This window comes from Chelonia mydas, chromosome 1 (assembly GCF_015237465.2).
Source record: "Chelonia mydas isolate rCheMyd1 chromosome 1, rCheMyd1.pri.v2, whole genome shotgun sequence".
Lineage (NCBI taxonomy): Eukaryota > Metazoa > Chordata > Testudines > Cheloniidae > Chelonia > Chelonia mydas.
Window position 1 is genome coordinate 305,499,011 of NC_057849.1, and position 26,123 is coordinate 305,525,133.

The 26,123-nt window shown below is 37.9% G+C and overlaps 1 protein-coding gene across 26 annotated transcripts in view; it reads right to left on the reverse strand.

Annotated features, from left to right (window-relative positions):
• CADPS2 (calcium dependent secretion activator 2) overlaps positions 1 to 26,123 on the reverse strand; it is a 556,952-nt gene that overhangs the window by 92,087 nt on the left and 438,742 nt on the right. For 15 of the 26 annotated variants that reach the window (XM_037888967.2, XM_037888971.2, XM_037888963.2 and 12 more), the window contains 3 exons: positions 8,209 to 8,312; positions 6,658 to 6,666; positions 4,099 to 4,255 (listed from right to left, as the gene is read on the reverse strand). In XM_037888967.2, the coding sequence (XP_037744895.1) occupies positions 4,099 to 4,255; positions 6,658 to 6,666; positions 8,209 to 8,312 (270 nt within the window). The remainder of the gene's footprint in view (positions 1 to 4,098; positions 4,256 to 6,657; positions 6,667 to 8,208; positions 8,313 to 26,123) is intronic. The other 11 variants (XM_037888978.2, XM_037888976.2, XM_037888973.2 and 8 more) reach the window with 1 other exon arrangement.

Below are 26,123 nucleotides of genomic sequence, written 5' to 3' on the forward strand. Positions count from 1 at the left end.
GTTATTGCATAATGTTCTTATAATGAGTCTTCTCCTGTATCTTTATGCTATACAATCCCTCAATTAAACTGAAGACATATATACAATAGCACGCCACAGTGCAACTTTATTTTAGATAGCTTCTTTCATACAAATCATGTCCTAAAATAATTTACACAAGTAAATACTTAAAAATACAATAGAGAGAGGGAGAAATTAAGCTATATAGAGACAAAAATATAGGCTTTTGGTTGAGATCGGAAATTAGATGGGCTGGTGCAGAAAGGCCATTCCACGCAGAAAGCAAGAACTGCAAAGAAGGCTTTCAAAGCAACAGTACTAAGACTGTGAGCCAGATCCTGGGCTTTGCACTTTGGCAGTAGAAAGAGCCAGGAAAGCTGGCCAGCCTGGGGTTCTGAATAACTGGCCATCTCTTTCACTCCATGGCTTAGGGGCCTAGAAAGAAGGGGCACACTGGAGAATCACTGTGCTCTGGCAAGTTCTCACTCGCGTACCAGAACCTCAGGTCCATAACCAGCGAGAGTAGTTTAAAGCCAACCTGCGGCTGCTGTAAACTACATAGGTGCTGGTGTAGATTTGGCCCTGGGACTTGGGGCTCAAATAGCCTCTTTGCAGATGCAGTCTTCAGTGGTACCTAATGCTTACTGGATGCAGCTGAGGATTGAACTCTGCATGTTCATACCAAGGGTAGACCAAAAAATATTATCTGCTACCTATTCTTATCAAGAAGCAAGACAAAAAGAGAAAACTTAATTTGCTTCTCTTTTACTCTGTGCAGAACAACAACACAAGGAATTTTTCTCTTTTCTGCTTTTTGCTAAGTTAATGGCAGCTGTGCTTTGATGCATTTTGCTTGAATTTGTGTAGCACCTTGTGTTCTACAGAAGAAACTCAAAAAATGGATAAAGTTTGTGGGGTAAGACACAGTATATTTATAAAGACTATACATTCATTATTCTGTAGTCTTTCTGGCACCATATTTTAGTGTCATGTTTATAAAAAAATAATCTTGCATGAAGATCTGCTTAAAGGCTATAATTGTTAGTTAGATTATTTCTATACTGTTGGCAGTTCACACATGTCAGATTTATATGAAAACTGATTCCTGCATCTCAGATTTAGAGCTCATTTAAGGCTCTTGAGATAGAATAACATGCAGGTGTCAGCCCTCCAAATTTCAAAGGTTGAAGATTAACCTAATATGCAATATGGTGACCTAACAGTTCTTCATTTGAAAAGAAATCTGAAAAATAATCTCTGATACAGCCTCAGAGAGAGAATAACCCAGTGGGATTTCTACCTCTTCATTTCCTAATGAGTTTTTCGATAATGAGAGGTGACTTTGTCAGTCACTCTGGGCTCTATTATGGCTAATTTGACTCCACTTCACTTTCTCTGTTAATTATTAACACTAGCCTTTTTATCCTCATGAGACCACATTCCAGTTTCTCTCTTTTTAGATTTTTATGAGCCTATCTTTAGGAAGGCAAAAGTCTTCGGGAATAGGTTTTCACTTAGTGAGAAAGCTAGAATATTTATTATTCGTTTAGGGAGACCCTGTGAGATTGATTTTAGAAGCATGGCATGTTCTTTCTAATAGCTTTAATGTACTAGCAATGTGAAAGGGCTGTTAATTAAAGAATAAGAACCATGGTATGTTTCACTTGGGAATCTGTTCCTGGGAGAATGGTCATTTGCCACTTGCTAGCATATCCACCGATTAAAAGGTGACTAGTTCCAGGGGTTGCTTTTCAATAGCACTGGAAAAAAAAAAGATACAGTTTTCCAGATGGCTTTCACTTGTCAGAAATGGTCACTTACTATATCTTTTGCCATTAGGAGAACTGTGGAAAATAGTATACAGGTGTGGCATTTATTTCTTGGAGTAGCTGCTACTACTTGTTCTTTCAGTTACATTTTACAACCCTGCTGATAATTATTTCGTTATGAAAACAAAATTTCCTCCAGTTTTAATAATATGTCTTTACTGAGACTGTTTCCTTAGTAATGATTTAAAGTAATTATCCATTTAATCTCTTCAGAGAAGAAAAAGCAAGCAGTAGCCTTCCAACAGTCTTTTCTTATGTAAGCGTGGAGCTAGAGTTGTTTGTATTGCTTGTGTTATTCTGGAAATCAGCAGGCAAGGCAGCCCACGTTGTGTAATAAGAGGGTTAGTTATAACTCTGCTGTCACAAACCCTGCCTGAAGGCCAAGAATATCATCCTGCAATAAGCTTCATTTCCATTGGTTCCGGAAACTTAACTTGCTGTAATGGAACCCAATACCAAGTTTATAGATACCACTGGCTGAATAAGATTCAAACAACCCTACCCTAACAAAATTACACATCACAAAATCCAGCACTATGATTGTAATCCTTGTTGGCAGTCTCAACACAGGCACCAAGGATCGAATGGGCACAAGGAGGAAACTACTCCTACACGACTTCAAGTGTTCCTTTGAAGTTAAGGTTGCAGCACATTTACATGGCAGAGTTAGGAAGTCTTTGTTGCTGATGTCTACACTGTACCTATCCTAGAGAACTTCAAAGGGAGCAACCTCTAGCACCTTCCACAAAACCACAACCAAAAATAAAGAAAACAGTAACAAAATAGACACATCTTCTCTCACTAAGGAACCCATGTAAAAAGACAACTACACAACAGGAGTGTAGCATTTAATATATTGCTAACTGCCAATTAATGAAAACACAATTAAGTACTCATGAAAAGAGGCAGACAACACTGGACTCTAAAGTCCTTTACTTATCCACAAAACATATACTGACCAGGCAATATATGATCCTACATTGCAGTACCAATAGTTCTCAATTCTAACTAGAATGACTAGCTTTTAGGATAAGAAGGTAGTTAAGGCTCCATGTCTATTCAGCCTTTGGCATTCTGAGGAGTCTGCCATCCAGGGGACTAACACCAATTGCAATGCTTCTTTTTGTGATATGGATGCTCCTATGGTTGCACTGAGATCACCTACTTATTTCACTCAGGCACTCCGAAGCTGATGGTAACAGTACTCTGTTATAAGCAATGTGGGTTGTTGAGGCACCTCTGATCCCCTAATGGAAGTCCCAGTATTCCACTTCCAATCCCCTAAATCATGCAGCTTTAATCCAGAAAGGACATTCTGATACTGGTTTTTATATGCTTGATAATAACATAACAGAAAAATAATTTTAAAAGCTAGTTTGTTGAGCATATGAATCCTGTAAATACAAGCAAAAATTTAAAGCTTGAAATGAACTGAGACATGGAATAAAAATAGCATTTTGCCTTCCCTTAATAATGAAGGAAAACCGTGCATTTTATCTTTCTATTTAAAAACAGCACATCAATTATTTTCTGAATGTTGCCTTAAAATGTTTGAAAAATAATCTGCATGTAAAATAAAGTACAACTTATGCTTTTTAATTTAACTTACTTCATTTTCTAAAGTTTCATTGATATTCTCTGTATATTTCCACATGTAAAATCACCCCCCAAAAGATCATGTTTAATATCTGCATATTAGATTATTTAGCTATTATAAAAGGAAAACCAGCTCACCCAAGACAAATAAAAGCAAGAGCATTGTATTTCATAACCAATATGTCCTCAGTTTTGGGCAAATACAAATGGTGTAAATTAAAAATCTCTTTCAGTCTGATGTACATGCCTAACTCCAATTAATACTAAGTCTACAATACATTTATAAATCTGATCAATGGTGTTAAAGCAGTGATGGGAATGAAAACTTAGTATAAGAGTACACTTACTGATACAGACCTATTTAAATATAATGCCTTAGTATTACAAATAATATTAAAATGTGCTATGCTGTGTTTATAATGCTGCTTTAGAGGTAAGCAATTTATGCAATACTATATGGTTCAAGTATAGTATACAGTAAAGGATCGAGTGGGATAAAGAGTAATAGCTTAATTTCAGAGGAACTCAGCAGAGAAATATTTATAGCAAAGAGGGGCACTGTAACTTTTGTTTTGCTCTGGAAATCGAAATACAACAGAATTTCTGGAGTGCGTGGAGACTGAAAGAAAAAAAATCATATATAAACAACAACAACAAAACCTTAATATCTTACTGTCATTTCTTAGGAAGTTATTTAGCAGTTGGAAAAGTGGGAAAGTATCCCAGGAATCTTGAGGTTGTGCCTCCAGTGCTGAATCCATATCGACAGAAAAGAGAGACCAAAATTTCTCTGCATGTTCAGCTAATAAATCTGGCCACCAAGCAAAAGCCTATAATGTAAGAAAAAAAATTAGTAAACACAAGTCACAGAAAAGAAGAGCTACTGTATGGTACATATGGTCAAATGTATTTGGATATATCACTTTATGTCTTTTATCATGCATGGGTGATGTACAGTCCATGTGTGATAAATGTTAATGCATTCCTATATGTATAGACATGTATTAAAAAATATACCGCATTTGTCAACAAGGGGAAAAAAATAAAACCAGAAATTATTTTGTTGGAAAGGCAGCACTAATAATAAACCCCAAATTACTGCCAACAAGAGGGGAAAAATAACAAACAGATTGTCTATAAACCTTTAAATAGCCGAATATCATTCTATTGACTGTAACTGTTTTTGCCAACCAAAGAGGCAAAGGTGAGGGGGGAGGGAGAGAGAGAGAGAAAAACAGAAGAACTGAAAGTCTAAAGACAATCTTTGGAAAATTACAACATACTCTAATTTTGGTTTAATTCAGTTCTAAAGTTATAAGAAATCAGCCTAATTTCTTGTCAAATGTTCTCTAAACAAATACATATTTAAAAGCATTTTGTCCTCATTCATTATCAGAAGAAATTTGATTTAAACTTTAATAGCTAATAATAATATCCTCTGAAATCTGTATTTTTGATAGACGCAAAATCTTCATTTTTATCCTTATTTTGTCCTAAAGAGATAGACCATTCACAATGCGTAAATTCCCATTTCCTTTAATAAGCGTTATGGGTAGATATCTGGAGATTCAATAATCTCTAGTTTATAACATCTTTTCCCACTAATTTAACAGTGTTTTGGAAAATACTGCTTTCATGAGTGTAAGCTTTGTGCATTAGGTGGTCTTAGCTCAGAAGAATGGAGGTTGGGGAGGAAATTCATTCAAAAGTTGCTGTGTTCAGGCAAAATTAGGGACTCCACCACATTCACATCATGCATCTTCTTCCTGCATTTACATCTGTGCTTGGCGGAGAAGGAAAAGAATGACAGGAATTGTACAGTAGTTGGATGTTATATCAAAGTGAGAAATGGTAAATGGAGATACTGGCAAGTAAAGATAAAGGCCGAGTAATATTCTGAGCCTGTGAAAGAGCAGGCTTTAAAGTTCCTACTAGTGTCAAGCTAACACTGCTGCAACTGTTTTTTTCAGTGTCACTGCAAACATCTGATGCTGAGAAATATACAGTCACCTTGAATAGAAAAGAGTTATAGTAAGGCCTCCATTTTCAAGTGTGACCTCTAATTCTGAACACCTCCATTTTTGAAGTGCCAACCTTGGACACACCTAGGGCCTGATCACCAGAGGGGCTGAGCACCCACAATTCCAACTGAAGTCAACGGCAACAACACATGCTCAAGCACTTCTGAAAATCGGGCCCTAGAGGTCTAAAATTCTAGAAATTCAGGTCTAGAACTGAAGAGCCCAAAATTAGATTCCACTTTTGAAAATGTGGTCATAAATGTTTACTTGTATCCTGGACTTCCTGATGACAGCCTAACATGGCGTTTTGGTTTTTTATGAAAGGAATGATTGCAACATGATGGGAGAGAAGAAGACCTGGAGAGTGGTTTCTGAGAGGTAATGAGTGCTCCCTGAAAGCATCTGCTGCTCCTAGTGAAGTTAACGGGAATGGAGGTGCTCAGAAAACTGCTTATCAGTTTATATATTATTATAACATTATATATTATTATTATATATTACATCAGGCCTTAAGGATACTGACTGGTAATGAAGTGAACAGTATACAGAATCTGTTGCAAATTGTTTTGGCAAGAATTTAAAATAGATTCCTTTTCCTGTAATGAGAAGAAGTCTCTGACTGATGAGTTGAGCATAAATGGGAGCTCATTAAGGAAACAACCTCCTAGCCCAAGAAAATAACCTACCACAATAAAAAACACTTTCATGCTACTTGTTTTTAAAGTATACAGGCATTGGCAGGTGTCCCTTTGGGACCAGCAAACAAAACTTTTTTCAGAACATATAGCACATACACACACACCCCCACACAAAATCTAGAAAGCCAGCCCATTCTATTCCCATTTTAAACCCCTTTGCAAATGACACTGTGGACCAAACAAATATTCTTGACCCTCTCAAAAGTGTCTGGGAGCAAGTGAGAAGAATGGGAAAACCTATACCAGGGCTAAGATGTTGTTCCATCAAAATGATCAATATGAAAACAAGCTGAATGTAATTAGTGATTGGTCATATACATCCTAAGAGAACAAAAACATCTGACCTGATTAAAGAAAGACTGAAGTTCTTAGATTCTAGAAAGAGAGACAAATGTGGCAAAACAAAATCAGAAATGATCAGAACAATTTATGACACATGTTCAAGACACAGTAACAGCTCCATGCTACAAATGGTGAAAAACAATGATGCCTTGTTTGTGAGGAACCACATACCTCTCGTGCCTGTGGGAATCCATAAATTTGGAATTGTTGTGGAATAGAAAAAAAAGTTATACTACTAAAACAATTTTAGAGGCTACTAATCCATTTCATTAACTGCACCATCATAATTTCTGTAGTGTTATGACCTCAGCTCAGTGTGATATATTTATATTTTGAATAGGGATAAGGGGTGCATATTTACAATTTTTGTATTTTTTGTTTCATTTACCTTTTAATATTGCACTTCTGTTTATTTTATAAAACTTTCACTAGAAATGCATATTTATTTTTGGAAACAAAGAAGGAAGAAGTGATGCAAAAACAGTAGTTTTGGTTTTGAACTTGACAGATTCAGTATTCTTGCAGGACTGATTTTCATTTGGGCAGATAAAAGAATAGAATATACCTTTTTGCAAACTGAATTTTAAAGCATTATTTATTATTACATTTAATTACTAAGAAACACAATTCTTAAACAGTAAAATGTATTGCATATTGGTATTTTATCAGATTCCTTTGGTTTTGAAAGTCTAATATTCTAACACATCCTCAAAAGACAAAGAAAAATATATATGTTTTATTAAGTAATCATTTACAGTGTAACACAGTGGTAATACTAGTGTAGAATAAAATCTCCTGGGAATTAATTTCAAATTATTGAAGCAGCTGTTTCTTCAGTATAAAATAAAATATCCATAACAAGTTCACACTTGACAGATGTAAGCTAAAAACTAGATTCCACAGTGTGAGCTAAAAGCAGATGTTTTGAATGATCATATTTATAACTATATATACATTAAAATCTAGGTTTACCTCTTTGTATGCTTTTCCAGAAAATAATTCTCAGATTTTTTAAAGAACATCCTAGAAACTGTATCTTAGACAACTAGATTATCATATTAATGTTAATAATATAAATCTATATGTATTTGGTCCATTTGTTCTTTTTTGGTACTACCTAGAGATAAAAGGTGCTATAATGCTTGTCCATTGTAATTTATGAATCAAGGAACAAAAAGACTTGAGAGGGTAAGAAATATGAAATTGATTGAATTTACCTCTTCTATTTTAAAATGACATTTTAAATAAATAGATAAATAGAAACAGTTGTTGAATCAGTCCCACAAAACAACCATAATACCAATGTGAATATTTAATTCACTAGTCATTATTTTTAAAGTTAAAATTAATTGGCACAAGACACAATGAAACCTAGTGTTTAAAGTTATATTTCCTTTCTGTTTAGGTGTGGGGGTAAAAAGTTGGAAGGGAAAACTGTATAAGGCTGAATGTTTTCGATACCATTTAATCGCCTGTTATTGATGTTATGCTCTTTAATCTGAAATTTCCAAACCTGGAGGTCATTCATGGGAACTCAGGTAGAGTTTTATTTCACTACACTATTCTTAAGCTTCAAAACACTCATTTTCTTTGTAAATGTGAACTGCCTTAAACGTCTGTCAGAACCCAAAGTTAGAAAGTTTCTTGACAGAATTCCTTCACACCATGGAGAAACAAAATAGGTATGAACCATTATCCTATAGTGAATGCAGATACCCTCACCTCTGCATGATGCTCTTCGTTCTGCTGCAATACTTCGATGCAGAGCTCTGCAAGGTGAAGAACCTCTTCCAGCTTTCTAGCAGGCGTTGCTTGATTCAAGGTCTCTATACACACACATATAAAAAATATGTAAGACAAAATTATTTTAGCTAGAAATACAGAAAAATAAACTGTATTTTACAGCAGAGAATGGTACTAGTAGAGAGCTGGAATACTGCCCTGAAATAATTTTCTGATCACAAGCAATTCAACATTTTCGGGACACTCTTTTAATGTAAATGAATGCAACTGTATGGCCACATCAATGGATTACAGAAAATATATCATCCACAAAGAAATCACTGGCCACGACAAACATTTTCTGATTTAATACATGAGAATAAAGAGGTGCAGCAACACATTAGATGCTCAACTTCTGCAACAAGAAAATTCCAATTCTCTCCAAGGTCAGATACACAAAGACAGCAGACACAAGAGACTTTTTTTCTTATTGTATTGTCAATACAATGCCATTCTCACCAGATGAGTCATTACTGGCATTAGCAAGATTCATGCTTTTTGCTGCAGTTTAAATTCCAGGCATGTTTTATCTGAATCAGAGCCTAAATTTTAGTTGATCTAAAAATCGGAAAAGTACAAAAAACGACATCATGTAATTAACGGATCCCTCTACCACCGCTTCCACCCCTCAATAACATTCATTGAAGCAGAAGGTTCTTTTCAGCACTGCAGTGAAAACTAGTACTATGAAATAAAAGATGCTATAGTAGGATTGCAAGGTACCCAATAAAAACTACACATGAAAGAAAACAAGTATAAATGAAAAAAAAATACATATGAAACTAGGATAAGTTGCTTTGCAGAATGGAATTAAAAAGCAAACCCAGCAAAGAACATAAAAGTGGTGCAATTAAACTCAGTTTAGTTTCAAATATAATATCCATCAGATTAAATCTAGGTAGACAGGAACAATTAACAATCAATTTGAAGAAAAAGTTAACACAGTAAGAATAAACATATTGACCAGACTATATCACTATCTCCACCAGGAATGAGGCATTATTTATTAAATGTATTAATTGCTGTGAGAGAGGTGAGCCTCCTCAGTTAACAAAGTCCTTGCCTTTAAGGACTAACAACCTTAAAGATGTGGGATGGAAACAACGCAGTACAGTACAATTCAAATATAAAGCAATGCATTATAAATAGAATGGGTCACAGAGCAGGTGAGTTTTTGGAAGTTTTCTGAAGGAGGTTAAACAAGATGAGAACTCCACAAGCATTTTAGAGCCCTGCCTCATTCCATACACATGTTCAGACATCATGAGAGTGAAGTTCCATACATATCTTCACAGACCGAAAATGCTACCTAAGTTTCTTTCTTACTTATGTATGTACACTGCTATAGAACAATGGTAGATTGACAGGAAAAAAAACCTCAGCCAACCAACCAACAAGCCTTTGTTGTCTATTAAAAAAAAACAAAAAAACTCCTAGCCTTGTGTTCACAAGGTATTTTTTAAACACTTACAACTCTGCCAAATCAAAACATCTCTTCAGACAGTGGAAAGGCATATGCCCCTGCCAAATGTCATGTGTCTACCCCAAAACACAAGGACGCCAGAGCTCTTTACAACCATTTTAACAATGGAAAAGTGCTATTTTTCCTTACTCTTCTCAAACTTAAAAAAGGCTGACTTTTTCTGAATCAAAGGTTAAAGTCTGATAAAGTTAAAAGCAATGGGAAAAAGACACATTAGAATGGAAATACTTAGGCAACATTAACTGTTAATTTATTGTGCTTCGTCTCCAATCTAAGCCTCTTAATACTGAACAAAGTGGAAGACTGAAATACACTATCTAGATGCAAGATACAATTTTGGCCTAATTTTCCATGAGTGTTCTCCAGTGTATGGGAACCATGTATTTAAAGCTCACTGTAAAAAAAGTACTATCCATGCACAACTTACAAAACAGGCAAATATGTTTTTGCAACAACTACTAATTAATTGCTGTTTAAACACAACACATTCCCCACTGCTAATGTCTGCTGGGATTTCAGCTCTGAGACCTGTCCACATGACCTAAATCCTATTGGGGCACAGTGACTGACAGCTTGAAATAAGACTTATTTTGGGTCCTCCATGGGGTACAGACAATTACACCCAATTAGGACCCTGACTTCATGAAAAATTGGCCATCTCAGGGGTGTGCTCCCCATCCAAACAGACAGTCAAGAAGTACCTGTAGGGCTAATAATTACCTGCCTGCCAGGATTCCTGACTATGTACAAAGTCCTATGCCATGTGTTATGCAGGAGATCAGACTTGGTGATCACAATGCTCCCTTCTGGCCTTAACATCTATTAATCTATGAACCATTCCCATGTCTTTCACTATCATCCTGATTCTTGGCAAGGACTATCCACTGGAACAGACACTGCAGCAAGAAGTGCTCTTTAAAACTCAAAGGAGACATCACACCAAAGCTAAGAGCTGTGAATCAGAGATGTTAACATCCCACTGCATACATCAATTGTGCACAGTAGGGTGAAACATGAGTAACTTAACACTGTTGTCCAGTCAAGAAAACTGAAATTGCATATAGGAAAACAGAAGTATCAGGCAATGGTTAATGACAAATAGATGCATCTACAACCATCAAACAAACCCTTCCATTCCTCACTGGACAGGAACACAAGCAACCAAATAGAGGGCTCCATCCAGTCAACAGGCTTTTTAAACAGAATTCTGCTCCACCCCCATGTGAAACAATAGTAAGTCACACTCTAAACATGATGGTCCCTGAATTTCTTTGTCACTAACCTAGCTTTTGCAAGGAAACCCTATCTGGTTCAACAGATGGGCCAATTACCGAAGGCCATCTTCCAGTGTTAATGAGGCCAGAGTTACCTGGTGGGAACTGAATGGGCTCCAAGGACAGCGCTGTAATCTTAGCCATATATAGTTGGCTCCACCAACTTTCTCTTGTTGAGAGGGTAGATTGCCTCCCACCAAATTTCCTTTTAATGTCACAAGGTGAGCAGGTCCAGTTAGGACCTCCTTGCCTTTGCTTGGTCTCAGTCTATGCCCCAAGATCTAGACTAATCTTGTGACATCTGCAGGTTTCATGGGGACATGCCCATAGAAGATCAAACCCAGCCTGCCGGCCCCACCTCTTTCAACATGATGATTCAGAGGAAATGCTATGCAATAAACTGCTGAGTCTTACATAGAGCTTGCTGCCTTCTATCTCTTTCTCTACGAAATAGGACAATATGGTCCAAAAGAAACAAATGAGTTTATGGAGTAATAATCTGAAGTGCTACATTGATTACTAGGATCTGGAACAACTTCTGAGAAGTACTGCTTAGTGGACAGCTTAGCATTACTGGTGCAAAAATAATTTTGCTGTCTTCACTCATACATTAATTTAACCTTCTATAGTATACAAATATAACACTGATTTAAACTGGGCTTACAGAACCCAAAAATAATCCTTGCAGCACACTAGAGCTAAGTCTGTATGTAGAAACAAGACATACAAAATGACATATATGTCCAAATGTGGAAACAGAATGCAGACGAAATGCATGGTTTCTAACACATCATCATAATAATTCTTCTCCTTTATAGTAAAGATGGGTACAAATATTTATACAATTGACTCCCATTCCTGATCTCCTACTGGCTAATTAATTCACCTTACCACCAATGATTTACAAAGAATGAAAAGCTACCTGATCTAAACTGAATACAAAAATAAAATAAAAAATAACAAGATCTGTATGCAATTATGCTCACAATCTTTTCTGTTGGTACCCTCATCCCTGGAAAAAACATGATTGTTACACTTACTGTGTTAGGGCTAACATAAATAATATGTCCTTAATGGCCTTAATGTAAAGTTAATGTTCCTAGATGGTACTAAATATTAAAAAGAATGGAAATTACTAAGTAAGGATACACGAACAATTGTCACATCAGCCTTAACATTAATTCTGCACAAGGACCTTTTATAACAATAATTCTTAATGACAAGCATACAAACCAGTTTGATTCTGCCCTAACATAACACAATAATTGTTGTAGATTGCAAAGTCCCTAGGGCAGTGACTATGGGTGAGATCCTGCCATGTTGCAGTAATATACATTTTGCCACTGTCTTCTATAGGGCCAGGATTACACTCCACATCTTGTATATGGTTTTATGAAAGGCTAAATTCTTTACGCCCTTAATATGAATATGGTGAGGTGTTAACATTTTTATGTACAGTTCTAAAACAGGAATGTAATAAATGGCTACCAATCACTTACATTATGTTAAAACAATGAGGAGTACTTGTGGCACCTTAGATACTAACAAATTTATTTGGGCATAAGCTTTCGTGGGCTAAAACCCAGCCCATGAAACCTTATGCCCAAATCAATTTGTTAGTCTCTACGGTGCCACAAGTACTCCTCGTTGTTTTTGCTGATATAGACTAACATGGCTACCACTGTGAAACCTTACATTATGTAGATATTATTTTAACTACTTAACATTTATATTAAAACACCTGAATCAGGACTGAAATCCCATTGCATGAAGCACAGTACAAACACAAACTATGCTTAGCGCAATGGGGTTTCAATCTTGACTGAGGCCTTGACATAAATATTAAGTAGTTAAAACAATGACACCTACAAAATGTAAGTGAACCACAGCTGTCACATTACTTTTTTTTCCAGAACTGTACATACAAATATTAATACTTCACTCATTCATGTAAAACTCTATGCTAAGTACTATTACCATAACAACGTGTTTTGGTTCATCTAAAGAAGGTACCTTCCCACTTTGTAAATGTTGCCGGACAAACCACTCTTTCGTCCCATGCCTAATTATCCTTTTCCCAAATTAACTGGATATGCGCCTTTCTGAGGAATCACTTCCATTTGTTGGCTGTACAAATAAATAAAGGGTTATCTGTCTTTAGTTAGTACATTAGAACAGTGGTTCTCAATCAGGGGTACGTGTACCCGTGGGGGCACGCAGAGGTGTTCCAGAGGGTATATCAATTCATCTAGATATTTGCCTAGTTTTACAACAAGCTACATAAAAACCACTAGCGAAGTCAGTACAATACAATGACTTGTTTTTACTGCTCTATATACTATACACTGAAATGTAAGTACAATATTTATATTCCAATTGATTTATTTTATAATTATATGGTAAAAATAAGAAAGCAAGCAATTTTTCACTGAGTGTGCTGTGACACTTTTGTATGTTTATGTCTGATTTTGTAAGTAAGCAGCTTTTAAGTGAGGTGAAACTTGGGATATGCAAGACAAATCAGACTCCTGAAAGGGGGACAGTCATCTGGAAAGGTTGAAAACCACTGCATTAGAAAACCAATAAGCCACATTTTAAAGGCTTTTCCCCCAAGCAAAGGGAACATACCTCTTCATTTTTGATATGGGCCCTATTTGTACAATCAGCTGTTATTTGGAAGCTCTAATACCTCAGGAATATTGGGAAAATATTCTGCTCTTTGTATGTGAATATTTATAACCATTGTAAAGCAACCAAACAAAAATCACCACACACAAAAATGGAAATCTGTTCTGTCAGTCTTCATTATGCTTTGTCTCCTCTCAAACGGTAAAGGTGTTTCTGAAGATACATTTACACTGCTCAGATTAACACCACACCGCAGGAAACAAGCTCCTGCAAGTCAGTAAGTATACCTGTTGACATCTTTTAGTAAACAAACAGCAAAAGCCATCACTCATCTGTTTTCTACTTCTCTTTCTCACCAAAGGAAAAAAGAAAAGCTTTGGAAGTAATGGAGGACATCTCAAGTATGTATTATCAATGAGTCACATAGAAAACAATCCAACACTGCTAACTGAGGCAGGAGTAAACTGACTAATCCCTAGGTTTTGAAATGAAAAGATGACTACTTCATAGATGCAGAGTTTAAGGCCAGAAGGGACCATTAGATCATCTAGTCTGACCTCCTGTATATCACAGGGTTTTAAACTTCACCCAATTACCCCGTATTGAACCCAATATCTTACTTCTATTTCACTAACATCTCACTTGTATTTAGTTAAAGCATATCTTCCTGAAAGGCATCAAGCTCTGATTTGAAGACATCAAGATATGGAGACCACACCAATTCCCTTAGCTGTGTGTCTGAGTGGTTAATCACCCTCACTGTTAAAAAATTGTGCCTAATTTCTAATTTGAATTTGTCTAGCTTCAGCTTCCAGACATTAGTGCTTGTTATGTTTTTCTCTGCTAAATTAAAGGAGCCCTTTAGAACTTGGTATTTTCTTCCTATGAAGGCACTTTTCCAATGTAAACAAGTCACTACTAAAACTTCTTTTCGATAAGCTAAGTAGATTAAGTTCTTTAAGTCTCCCACTGAAAGGCATTTTCTCCAGCCTTCAAAACATTTTTATGGCTCTATTCTGCACCCTCTCCAATTTTTCAATATCCTTTAAAAATGTGGACATCAGAACTGGACACAGAATTCTAGTATTGGTCTCACCAATGTCATATACAGAGGTAAAATCACCTCCCTAATCCTACTCACTATTCCCCCATTTATACATCCAAGTATTGCACTGGGAGCACAGGTTGAATGTTGCTTCCCACTGTTACACCCCTCCCACTGTTTTCCGTTGTGGATGTACGGCCTGCATTCTTTGTTCCTAGATGTATAACATTGTATTTGGCTGTATTAAAACACATTTTGTTTGAACACGCCCATCTTACTAAGCAATCCAGATTGCTCTGTATGACTGCCCTGCATGCATCCTTATTTACCACACCATCAATCTGTCTCTCTGTCAGGCCCCACAGGCCTTGAGCCTGAATCTGTGGGGTCATGGAAGTCATCACACTCCAATCCTCCACCTGGCAGCTCACAGACAGGAGCTGGACCATGGCCCAGGAAGCTCAACTGGGACACAAGCCTTGCCCCTATGCTCTTATTGGGAGAGCTCCAAGACTCCTGCTGGGCCCACAGCCCTATTTCAGCCAGAAGGGGAACCAGGAAGCTATCTACATAACTGGGCTCCACCCTGTCATGGACAGCAACACTACGGTTTACTTGTTCCTGCATTCTGATCCTGACCTAGCCTGACTCTTGGTAGCTGCCTTCTGGTTCCTGCCCTCTGGTTCTGTCACCTGATCCTGACCTCCTGGTGTCCTGACTCTGCCTGCCTCCTGACACCTACCTCTTGGTTCCAGCCCTCCAATTTGTCACTTGACTCTGATCTCCTGGCTTTCTGCCCTGATTCCTTGGCCCACGCCCAACGCTAACACCTAAGCCAGGCCTCCCACACCACAGCCCCTACTGTGTCCTTTTTAAGGACCAAGTATGTATACAACTGGTCGGCACTTTCCTCTGTTTGCCCATTAATCAGTTCACAATCACTGGTCCAGTGATTAATTCAGCTTTATTAATCACAATAAGGTCCAAAATAGAATTTCATTGTGTTGAGCGCAATACCTCTTGGGTTAGAAAATAATCTATAACTTTTAGAAACTCTAATGAAGTTTTACTGCTGGCTGAATGAGACCTACAGTATATGTCTCCCAAACTGAAACCCCCAATAACAAAACAAATTTTCTTTCTTCCCAGGTAGTTCATCCTATTCTGTCATTTGATTTGGTGGTCTGTAACAGACCCTCCCAACCAGTACTCCCTCCTGGGCTTTGTTAGTTAGCACATCGATTCATGTGCATTCAAAATCCTATGGTTCTGAGTTATCCATAACTCTAAAACAGGTAATGGTGTTTTCAATGTAGAGTTCCACCCTTGACCTCTTGTACCTGGCTCTATCCTTCCTGAACAAGCTATAACCAGTGTTTTTAATATTCCAATCATGCAAATTGTCACACTAGGTTTTAGTAATGTCAATTATATTAAGCAAAAAGAAAAGGAGTACTTGTGGCACCTTAGAGACTAACCAATTTATTTGAGCATAAGCTTTCGTGAGCTACAGCTCACTTCATCGGATGCATACTGTGGAAAGTACAGAAGATCTTTTTATACACACAAACCATGAAAAAATGGGTGTTTACCACTACAAAAGGTTTTCTCTCCCCCCACCCCACTCTCCTGCTGGCAATAGCTTATCTAAAGTGATCACTCTCCTTACAATGTGTATGATAATCAAGGTGGGCCATTTCCAGCACAAATCCAGGGTTTAACAAGAACGTCTGGGCCCCCCAACCTGAAGCAAATACTCACCAGCAACCACATACCACACAACAGAACCACTAACCCAGGAAGCTATCCTTGCAACAAAGCCCGTTGCCAACTGTGCCCACATATCTATTCAGGGGACACCATCACAGGGCCTAATAACATCAGCCACACTATTAGAGGCTCGTTCACCTGCACATCCACCAATGTGATATATGCCATCATGTGCCAGCAATGCCCCTCTGCCATGTACATTGGTCAAACTGGACAGTCTCTACGTAAAAGAATAAATGGACACAAATCAGATGTCAAGAATTATAACATTCATAAACCAGTCGGAGAACACTTCAATCTCTCTGGTCACGCGATTACAGACATGAAAGTTGCGATATTACAACAGAAAAACTTCAAAACCAGACTCCAGCGAGAGACTGTTGAATTGGAATTCATTTGCAAATTGGATACAATTAACTTAGGCTTGAATAGAGACTGGGAGTGGCTAAGTCATTATGCAAGGTAACCTATTTCCCCTTGTTTTTTCCTACCGCCCCCAGACGTTCTTGTTAAACCTTGGATTTGTGCTGGAAATGGCCCACCTTGATTATCACACATTGTAAGGGGAGTGATCACTTCAGATAAGCTATTACCAGCAGGAGAGTGGGGTGGGGAGAGAGAAAACCTTTTGTAGTGGTAAACACCCATTTTTTCATGGTTTGTGTGTATAAAAAGATCTTCTGTACTTTCCACAGTATGCATCCGATGAAGTGAGCTGTAGCTCACGAAAGCTTATGCTCAAATAAATTGGTTAGTCTCTAAGGTGCCACAAGTACTCCTTTTCTTTTTGCGAATACAGACTAACACGGCTGTTACGCTGAAAAGTGGGGAACATGACAGTTTAATTGAGGACTCTGAAACCTGTAATTATATTAAGTTTTCTTCTAATCAATAAGAATTTCCAATTTCTCTTGCTTGTTACCCAGACTGCTAGTATTGGTATATAAGTAAGTGAATCATTTCTTCTCTTCACATTCATTGTCAAATCAGTTCAATTTGTTTGTGACATGCACCCTCCCCTGCATTGTTAGACTCCCTCTGGGCTGCTTTACTTAGTCTCCACTCAGAAGTTTACCCCATACCTGTGAGATGCAGGTCATCCCATTTGTACATCCCCGACTCCCACCTGGATGCAACTCAATGTTCCACAAAACCAAAATCTTCAACTTCACACCAGAGGCACAGCCAAGGGTTCATTTACAGTATTTTCTCCCTTCTTCTGCTTATGGGACTGGAAAGATCTCAGAGAGGATCACTTGGAATTTCCTCTTCTTCATCTCCTTTTCAAAAATCTCTGAAGTCTTCTATTCTCTCTGTAGGTGATGCTGGTAATCCTGGTGATGCTGAGTCATTAGTTCCAATGTGTATCACCAACTGTGGAAACCTGCCAGGTAATTTCATAATCCCATCCATCCAGACAGACTGTTGTTCTTGTCCCAGTTGCTGAATTCTCTGTCCATGTTTCTTAATGTGAAGTTGCTGATGACAATTGTTGGCCTTCCTAGAAAGGTTGAAGAACCTCTCTTGGTAGCTGCTTGCTTCATATCACAAGGATGTCCATCAGGTATGTTGCCCATAGCTTTCTGTTCTGTTTCCCCAAAGACAGGTGCCCCTTGTAGTTGACTTGCTCAGTATCTGATAATTCTAGCAAGGTTGAATGCCTCCTGGCTCTCTTTTCGCTCTTGGTCACAAATTGCCAGTTCACTTCTTCAGTTTCTACTCTCTCCAGTTCTCCCATCACCAATCCTTCCCTTTGTGGCATCCGTGACAATGATTTCCAAATGCGATGGTCTAAGAAATCCTCCCCCACACACTTGTTCTGCAAGCAGGGCTCAAAAGAACTCTGCTTAGTAACCCAGCTGGAATTGCAGAAATTGTATTTGCTGGTACTGTGACCCTTTTTGGCTAGGTATTCTTTAAGTACTGTGTATCTTCTTCTCCAGTCCGGCTACCAATTAGCATTTTATGCACCAGAACTTTCTTCTATCTTTGGGCAGAAAGGAAAACATAGCACCTCTAAAGTAGGCCAAAGAAGTTCATTTCTTGTCATTCACATCTGCTGCCTGGTGTAAAACAACACCTAAAACAAGGCACCGTGGTCCCTTCTACCAACTCCCTCAGAAAATTCCATTTGCAGCTCCTATGCACCAATTCAGGAGCTCACCTGGCAACTAACAAATACTAAACCTCACAGCTCAGCTCAATCCCCTTGTTAAGAGGGAGGGATTAACCACGTGCTCAGAGACTTCAAACACCAGGCTTGGTCACAGACCCATGGGGGCCTTACTGAGACACAAAGAAACAGACCTGTCTCATCTGGCCTGTTCAGGAGCCCACAGCTTAGCCACCCAACCTTCACAGAGAACAACCAGAAGCATGAAACACACAACTTGCCAAGTTCCTCTACCTCCAAACACAGGATCTGCAGCTATGCCCTCCAAAACTCCCGTTTGCCACTTCTTCTCGCCTCATAGAATCATAGAATATTAGGGTTGGAAGAGACCTCAGGAGGTCATCTAGTCCAATTGCCTGCTCAAAGCAGGACCAACACCAACTAAATCATCCCAGCCAAGGCTTTGTCAAGCCGGGCCTTAAAAACCTCTAAGGATGGAGATTCCACCACCTCCCTAGGTAACCCATTCCAGTACTTCACCACCCTCCTAGTGAAATAGTGTTTCCTAATATCCAACCTAGACCTCCCCCACTGCAACTTGAGACCATTGCTTCTTGTTCTGTCATCTACTACCACTGCGAACAGCCTAGCTCCATCATCTTTGGAACCCCCCTTCAGGTAGTTAAAGGCTGCTATCATATCCCCCATCACTCTTCTCTTCTGCAGACTAAATAAGCCCAGTTCCCTCAGCCTCTCCTCGTAAGTCATGTGCCCCAGCCCCCTAATCATTTTCGTTGCCCTCCACTGGACTCTCTCTAATTTGTCCACATCCCTTTGTAGTGTGGGGAACAAAACTGGACGCAATACTCCAGGTGTGGCCTCACCAGTGCCAAATAGAGGGGAATAATCACTTCCCTCGATCTGCTGGCAATGCTCCTACGAATACAGCCCAATATGCCGTTGGCCTTCTTGGCAACAAGGGCACACTGCTGACTCATATCCAGCTTCTCGTCCACTGTAATCCCCAAATCCTTTTCTGCAGAACTGCTGCTTAGCCAGTTGGTCCCCAGGCTGTAGCGGTGCATGGGATTCTTCCTTCCTAGTGCAGGGCTTTGCACTTGTCCTTGTTGAACCTCATCAGAGTAGTGCTTAGAAGAGAACCTCTTCCAAGTAGTGTTTGCCTGTTTAATGGGCTTCTTCAAGAGTATTTTCATGTGTGTGTTTCACTACCACCTTAGGGGAAGAAAATGCTTAGTTTATATCAGAAGTTATTTAGTGTAAAAAAAAAATGTTATTTCAATCATCTGGAGGGCTGTTTTTGTCCATAAAGCAGCCATAACAAAGATTATATTCCACAATGTATCATTTTACATTATTTTCTCTGTTTTTTTCTTTTTATATGTTTTGCAGATGTATGTATCAGGATGTCTTTAGGAGTGAAAAGTCTCAAAGGATATGAACTCCATGGAATGCCACTAGATCACAAGAGAAGGGAGTATGGTTTGTTGATTGAGGCAGGGAACTGGGAGTCACACTCAGATAGTACAGTGATAAGTGGCAATACAAAACCCTAAGATGGGTTCCTTTCGCCAGCATTACCAGTGACTCATACTAGGCTGCGATGTGCCTACTTAAAAAGCAGTCTGTCTGTGTCTGGCAGCCCCTACCTCCACCTACTGTCAAAAAAATTATACTGTATTAAAAGGGGATATCTTAAGCTACATGAATTTGTTTTTCCTCCTATAGTTTTCAATGAAAAGGAATAATTTAACATAGCAACTAACTAATTCATAAGGTAAACAGTATGTGACAGATGAAGACCAAGCAACAGATATTTATTTTGTATTTTATAGAAGTGATCTTGAGGTCACAGCCAAGACTGGGGACGCATGGTGTTAGGCCCTGTACAAACAAATAGTATGAAACAGTCCTTGCCCTGAAGAGCTTACAATTTAAATACACGACAGAAAGGGCAGGATGGGAAAAAGAGGAACAGATGGAGAAAATAACTTGTCCATTGTTACACAACACTATAAAACCTTGTTGGAGAGACATAATATTCCCTAACAAAAAACTATGGTATGGGGTTAAAGTTGAGAGTAGATATAAATAATTTAAGGGTGAAGAACATTACAGGAATTTTTAATTATCCCAAAACCCATGCATTAAACTCAAGAAATTCAGAGTTAAAGTTACACTTAAAATAAATCCAAATATATCAGGATATGAAATGCACCCAAATGACCTTAAGTTTGTCTTGCAGTGATGCCAAATGGGGGGACGGGGGGGAGAAAGAGGGGGCAGGAAATATGAAAAAACTAAAATAGTGTTAAAATCAGTTTTATCTAATCTGGGACTGCAAGATATAAAACAATTGTATGTTTATTGCATGATGTCCCTACAGGGCAGAGTTAAGGTTATTTTGGGAACCTTAGCTGTGTATTTCTTTCCATAAGTCAGTGGTATGTACTCTCAAACTTAACTACATCTTCACATAGTTTTTTGTCTAGGAATGTCCTTAGTTTTTAAAAATGAATAAAAATACCATCCACAAATACTAAAAATTCTAACCCCCCAAAATAACATTACCATGCAATATATCTAACAATTTGATGACATGGATTCTCCACCTTAAATCTATTTTTATAAATAACTTTTAAGGGTAGATTCACTGGTATATTAGAGCAGCACAAGGCAGCCAGAGCCCACTGTCCACTTAAGATTGGTTTACAGCTGCTTTGCATTGTCAGAGCAGCTGAAACAGACTGGTGAATCTCGTACGCAATTGACTCATTAGTTTGAGAGCTGTGTTAGTGAGACTGGAACTATGTGAAGGGCCCCCCTTGTGATTCTTCCTCTGTTCTCCTGATTGTGTTGCATCAATGAACAGTGGAGCCATGATAGCAGTGCCACGGGGAGCCTTTGAAGCACTGATGCCCAAGCTATTATGCAGCCACAGAATCTTTATGAACCAGTGACAGCCAGGCCAAATCATCTACCGATGAGAACTCTTCACTCATGTATCCAGTCTCTCTCTCAGAATCACTACAACCAACAGAACTGTGTATCCACATGTAGGAAAGATGACAAGTGTTTGGGTTACCTGTGATGTCACAATGTGTGCATTGAAGAGTTACCTGAGCCTGTCTGTAGCTTATAGAATTAGACATCACAATCATTAACATCTTAGCTTAGTTTCAGCCCAATTTCTTCAAATATAGTTTATTCAAAAGACTTCATTTCATTTTAACTATCTGGAAAGTTTGAAGTGTCTCTGTTATTTAATTGTTAAGATCATTTGGAACCAAGTAAAAACTGCTGTAGATGCTGAATTTCTTAAAGGACCCAATTTTAAATTAGTTTTAACTCAAACTAATTAATGGGTTTTCTTGTAAATTCTCAGAAAATTAATTCTGTACTGAAAGAGTAAGGACTATTCATCTAAGGAGGATACACTACATTTTCCTTACCCAAAAAAAAAGGATGAATTCCTGCTTTAAGGAAAAATGGAACTCAACCTTAACTATGGAGCTTTAACCAATGATTCCATAACTGTTACTTAAGAGTTAAATGGGTTTTGTAAATCAAGGATCTTAAAACATTCTACTAAAAACTTAATTATCATTATTTCTTTAGAGCCCCAGTTCCTGGAGTCACATGCAAATCACGAGGATCTCAGCTCTCAATTAAAAAAAAGTTCCTAGGACTCATGATTTTGGAGAAAAAGCTTCAAAACGTGAACCCTGAAGATCCAAAAACTGGAAGGCAAATAACAAAGAATACAAAATGTATTATTTTAAAAAATCCCATAATTTTTAAGCCAATTTTGAATGTTTGAGGTTGGCAATACTGACACTGTTCCACTGGTGGCTACAGAATATTTTACTTCAATAGAATAAATCCCTATGTAAATAAACATAGCAAACATTAGATCCATGTGAATAAGCTGAGGACGAGGGTGTTTTCTTATGTTCTCATTTGATTTTCATTTAGTTGCATAGTAATAAGAGTCCAACAACATGGTGTTATGTGATTGTGCAGGTCACTGATTTTTCTTTGTTCATTCAGTGAAATGAACATGCACTGACAGCTTTAAATCACCATGAAGCCCTCTCACCACACGTACAAGTGACTCTCTACTTGCCTCCTCAATTTCAATAATGTTTGTAGTGTTCTTGTTTTTCTTCAGATAGATCCTTGTGAGCTTTGAGGGCATTTACATGTTTCCTTTCCTTTAGAAAACTTGTTTCTAATGATATATTACCTGTGAATTTATTTCAAATTAAGCAGACATAGGCTGTTCTATTACTAACCCACAGTAGCATGGGGTTCACACTTACTTCAGACCTCAGCACTTTGACTGGCTGAAGAATAATATGTGCATGCTATATATGGTATGTTTTTGAACAGTTGCAAAATCTACAGGAGCCTTTGGTAAGATTTTCTTCTAGTTTATTCTCTTTAGGTTCTTATAGCCCATTCATCACAATGGTATCCGACTGTCAGAAAGGATCCAATTTATATAATAAATAAAAGAACTAGACTTCATGGAAATCTCTGTAATCTGATTGGCTCCTGTACCCTCAAGAAACATCCATATACGCACAACAAATATGGCACCTTCAGCTTCCCAACCATTTGAAACTTAGTCCCACATCCTCAACCTCTGTAGCACTCATAAGAAAGACTAAGCCTCCCCAACTCCCAATAGTGAGTAATTTATTTACAAAATTAACATTAAAAGCTCCTATCCAGCCTCTGAGTCAGTAAGAGCAGCTGTGGTTTAGGAGGTAGAGTTTATTACCCCTAATCTAGTCCTGTTTTAAATAACTTTATGGGCAAAAATATTCATTTCCGAGGAGGGAGAATAAATGGGGTAAGTGATGAAAGGTTGCTTTATTATAAGTACAATGTAAATGAAACATTATTCATTGTGTGTGAGTAGGGTCATCTTTTTCCTAAGCAGCATGGAGGTTGAAAGGGAGGAAAAAGGTGATGATGAAGTGCACATTTCTACACGCTGTTCATTGGAATGAGCTCCCTGTTTATGAACTAGTACAGTAAACTCATCTGAAAAATACCTCAGACCTTAATCAAAGAGATATGTTTATTACTACACAAACAGAGAATGTATATCAAGTTATACACCAAATATTACTGGTTATTAATATGACTTAATTCATAAAATTACCTCAGAAATATACATTTATATACAAAAAACATACATTAGAAGAATGTTTTTAAGGTTTCAAAAAGTCAAGTACTCAAAAGTTAGGATATGCCAGAATTAAGGCTGCTTGTGCAGAAACATGACATTTTCATGGGAATGGCAAAATGTGTGTTTGATTCCAGGACCATCTCTCCGCAAAATGTCAAGTCTCTGCTGCAAACCATGGAGGCATTAGAGCTCTTAAAAATGGTTGGAAGAAAAAATTATAATGGGAAGTGTTAGAAAGCCTTAATATGGAGGTTGCTGCTATTTTCACTATAATATGGTAATTATACTGCCTGAACAGAATATCTGCAGCTATGAGAATTTCAGCAGCCCATGCTGTAAAGAATGGCATAGGGTATAAGTAAGTTATCTGGTGTATTGGCTATTCTTAATGTTCATTTTTATTCAGACAGGGTTTTCTGTATAATCTAACAATATAGGAATCCTATGCAAAATATCATCCAGACTGCAAACAAATCCTGTCTATGTAAATTCAGCTTACATCACATCTTCCATTAAAAAGAAAAAACAAAACAAAAAACAAAAACCTAACTACTGTCTTCTGGGAAAACACTCTGAATTTAGTTCAGTTGAGACACTGTGAAAATGAGAGCACTTGGGGGTTAGACCTGGGAACCTGGCAACCACACTGCTGAGAAAAGATTCTCATAACACAAAGAATTTGCATGTTCACCTCTGTATAATCTGTTGCATAAGTTAAGAGGTCAGCGATAATCACTAAGAAATACTCTTCCCTTGTCTTCAGCTACAATGTCAAATACAATGTTATGGATAAATCCAATACACATTATGGGTCCAGTCATGTTTTCATCAAAGGGAACAGCAGTTTGGTCATTCACTACAATAGGTGCAGGGCCTATTCATCTATCTAGAATTAAGACATGCAAGATCCATTAGTATTTGCATCTTGTTCAGGACCTTTTGTGATTTTCATTGGATAAAAGTGTTTCACGGGATCCAAAAAGCTTTTTCATCACAATGTATTTATTGTCATTTTACCAATTCCTGTGAATTGTCCGATTTATTTACAGCTACCCTTTTTGTAAAAAAGTGAATTTAATTATGCATTTAAATTATAAATATAACAGAAAAATAAAATATTGATCTTACTAACATTGTGCATCACTCTTTTTTCACTGTGAGCAAAGGGCTTTATTCATATTCATTCCACAATATATTCATTTGCCAGTGCATCCAAAGAACAGATTCAATGTCCTCTAAGACTTAGCTGGATGATAATGGACTTATTTTAAAGTGTGCAAAAAAAAACAAAACAAAGTGAGGGATAAACACAAAAATAATGAAGAAATAAACACACCATATAATTTCAGTCAATTCCTGTACTATTCTCCACTCCCTTCATGTCATCATTTTACATCGCTCATATCAATGATTTGCAGGAATAAGAAGTCAGAGTAGTAAGTCTCTGGTGCACATAAGAAAATATGGCTTTAAAACAAATAACATACACCATAATGGTGTACAGCAAAGAGGAGTAAAACAAAGGCGTAAGGATTCACTCTATAAACACATTCTAATCATATAACGACTATGCATAACTTGTCACCACTGCTAGCGTGCTACAGGCTGCTCAGTTCTTTTAATCATTTGCACTATTTTTCTATATTCCTCACTTAAAATTAGAAATCAGTTTGTCAGTAATAACAGTACATATATTTTATATATTAGTTTATATATACATAAGTTGTTGTTACAAAGAGGTAAGGAAATCTTTGTACATGTGTGTGTGTACTGTTACAGGGTCGGGCCAGATGGCTATAGGAGAGTAATAGAAGGCAGATATATTAGCCCCAGGCTAAGTAGGTCCCTTTTTCTTGGGTAAGGTAACAGAGAAGGTTCCAGAACAATAAGGAACCTTCTGGAGACAATTAAGACAGGCTGATTAGAACACCTGCAGCCAATCAAGAAGCTGCTAGAATCAATTAAGGCAGGCTAATCAGGGCACCTGGGTTTTAAAATGGAGCTCACTTCAGTTTGTGGTGTGAGTGTGAGGAGCTGGGTGCAAGAGGCACAAGGAGCTGAGAGTGAGAACGTGGACTGTTGGAGGACTGAGGTGTACAAGCATTATCAGACACCAGGAGGAAGGTCCTATGGTGAGGATAAAGAAGGTGTTGGGAGGAGGCCATGGGGAAGTAGCCCACGGAATTGTAGCTGTTGCACAGCTGTTCCAGGAGGCACTCTAGACAGCTGCATTCCACAGGGCCCCGAGCTGGAACCCGGAGTAGAGGGCGGGCCCGGGTTCCCCCCAAACCTCCCAACTCCTGGTCAGACACAGGAGTCATCGA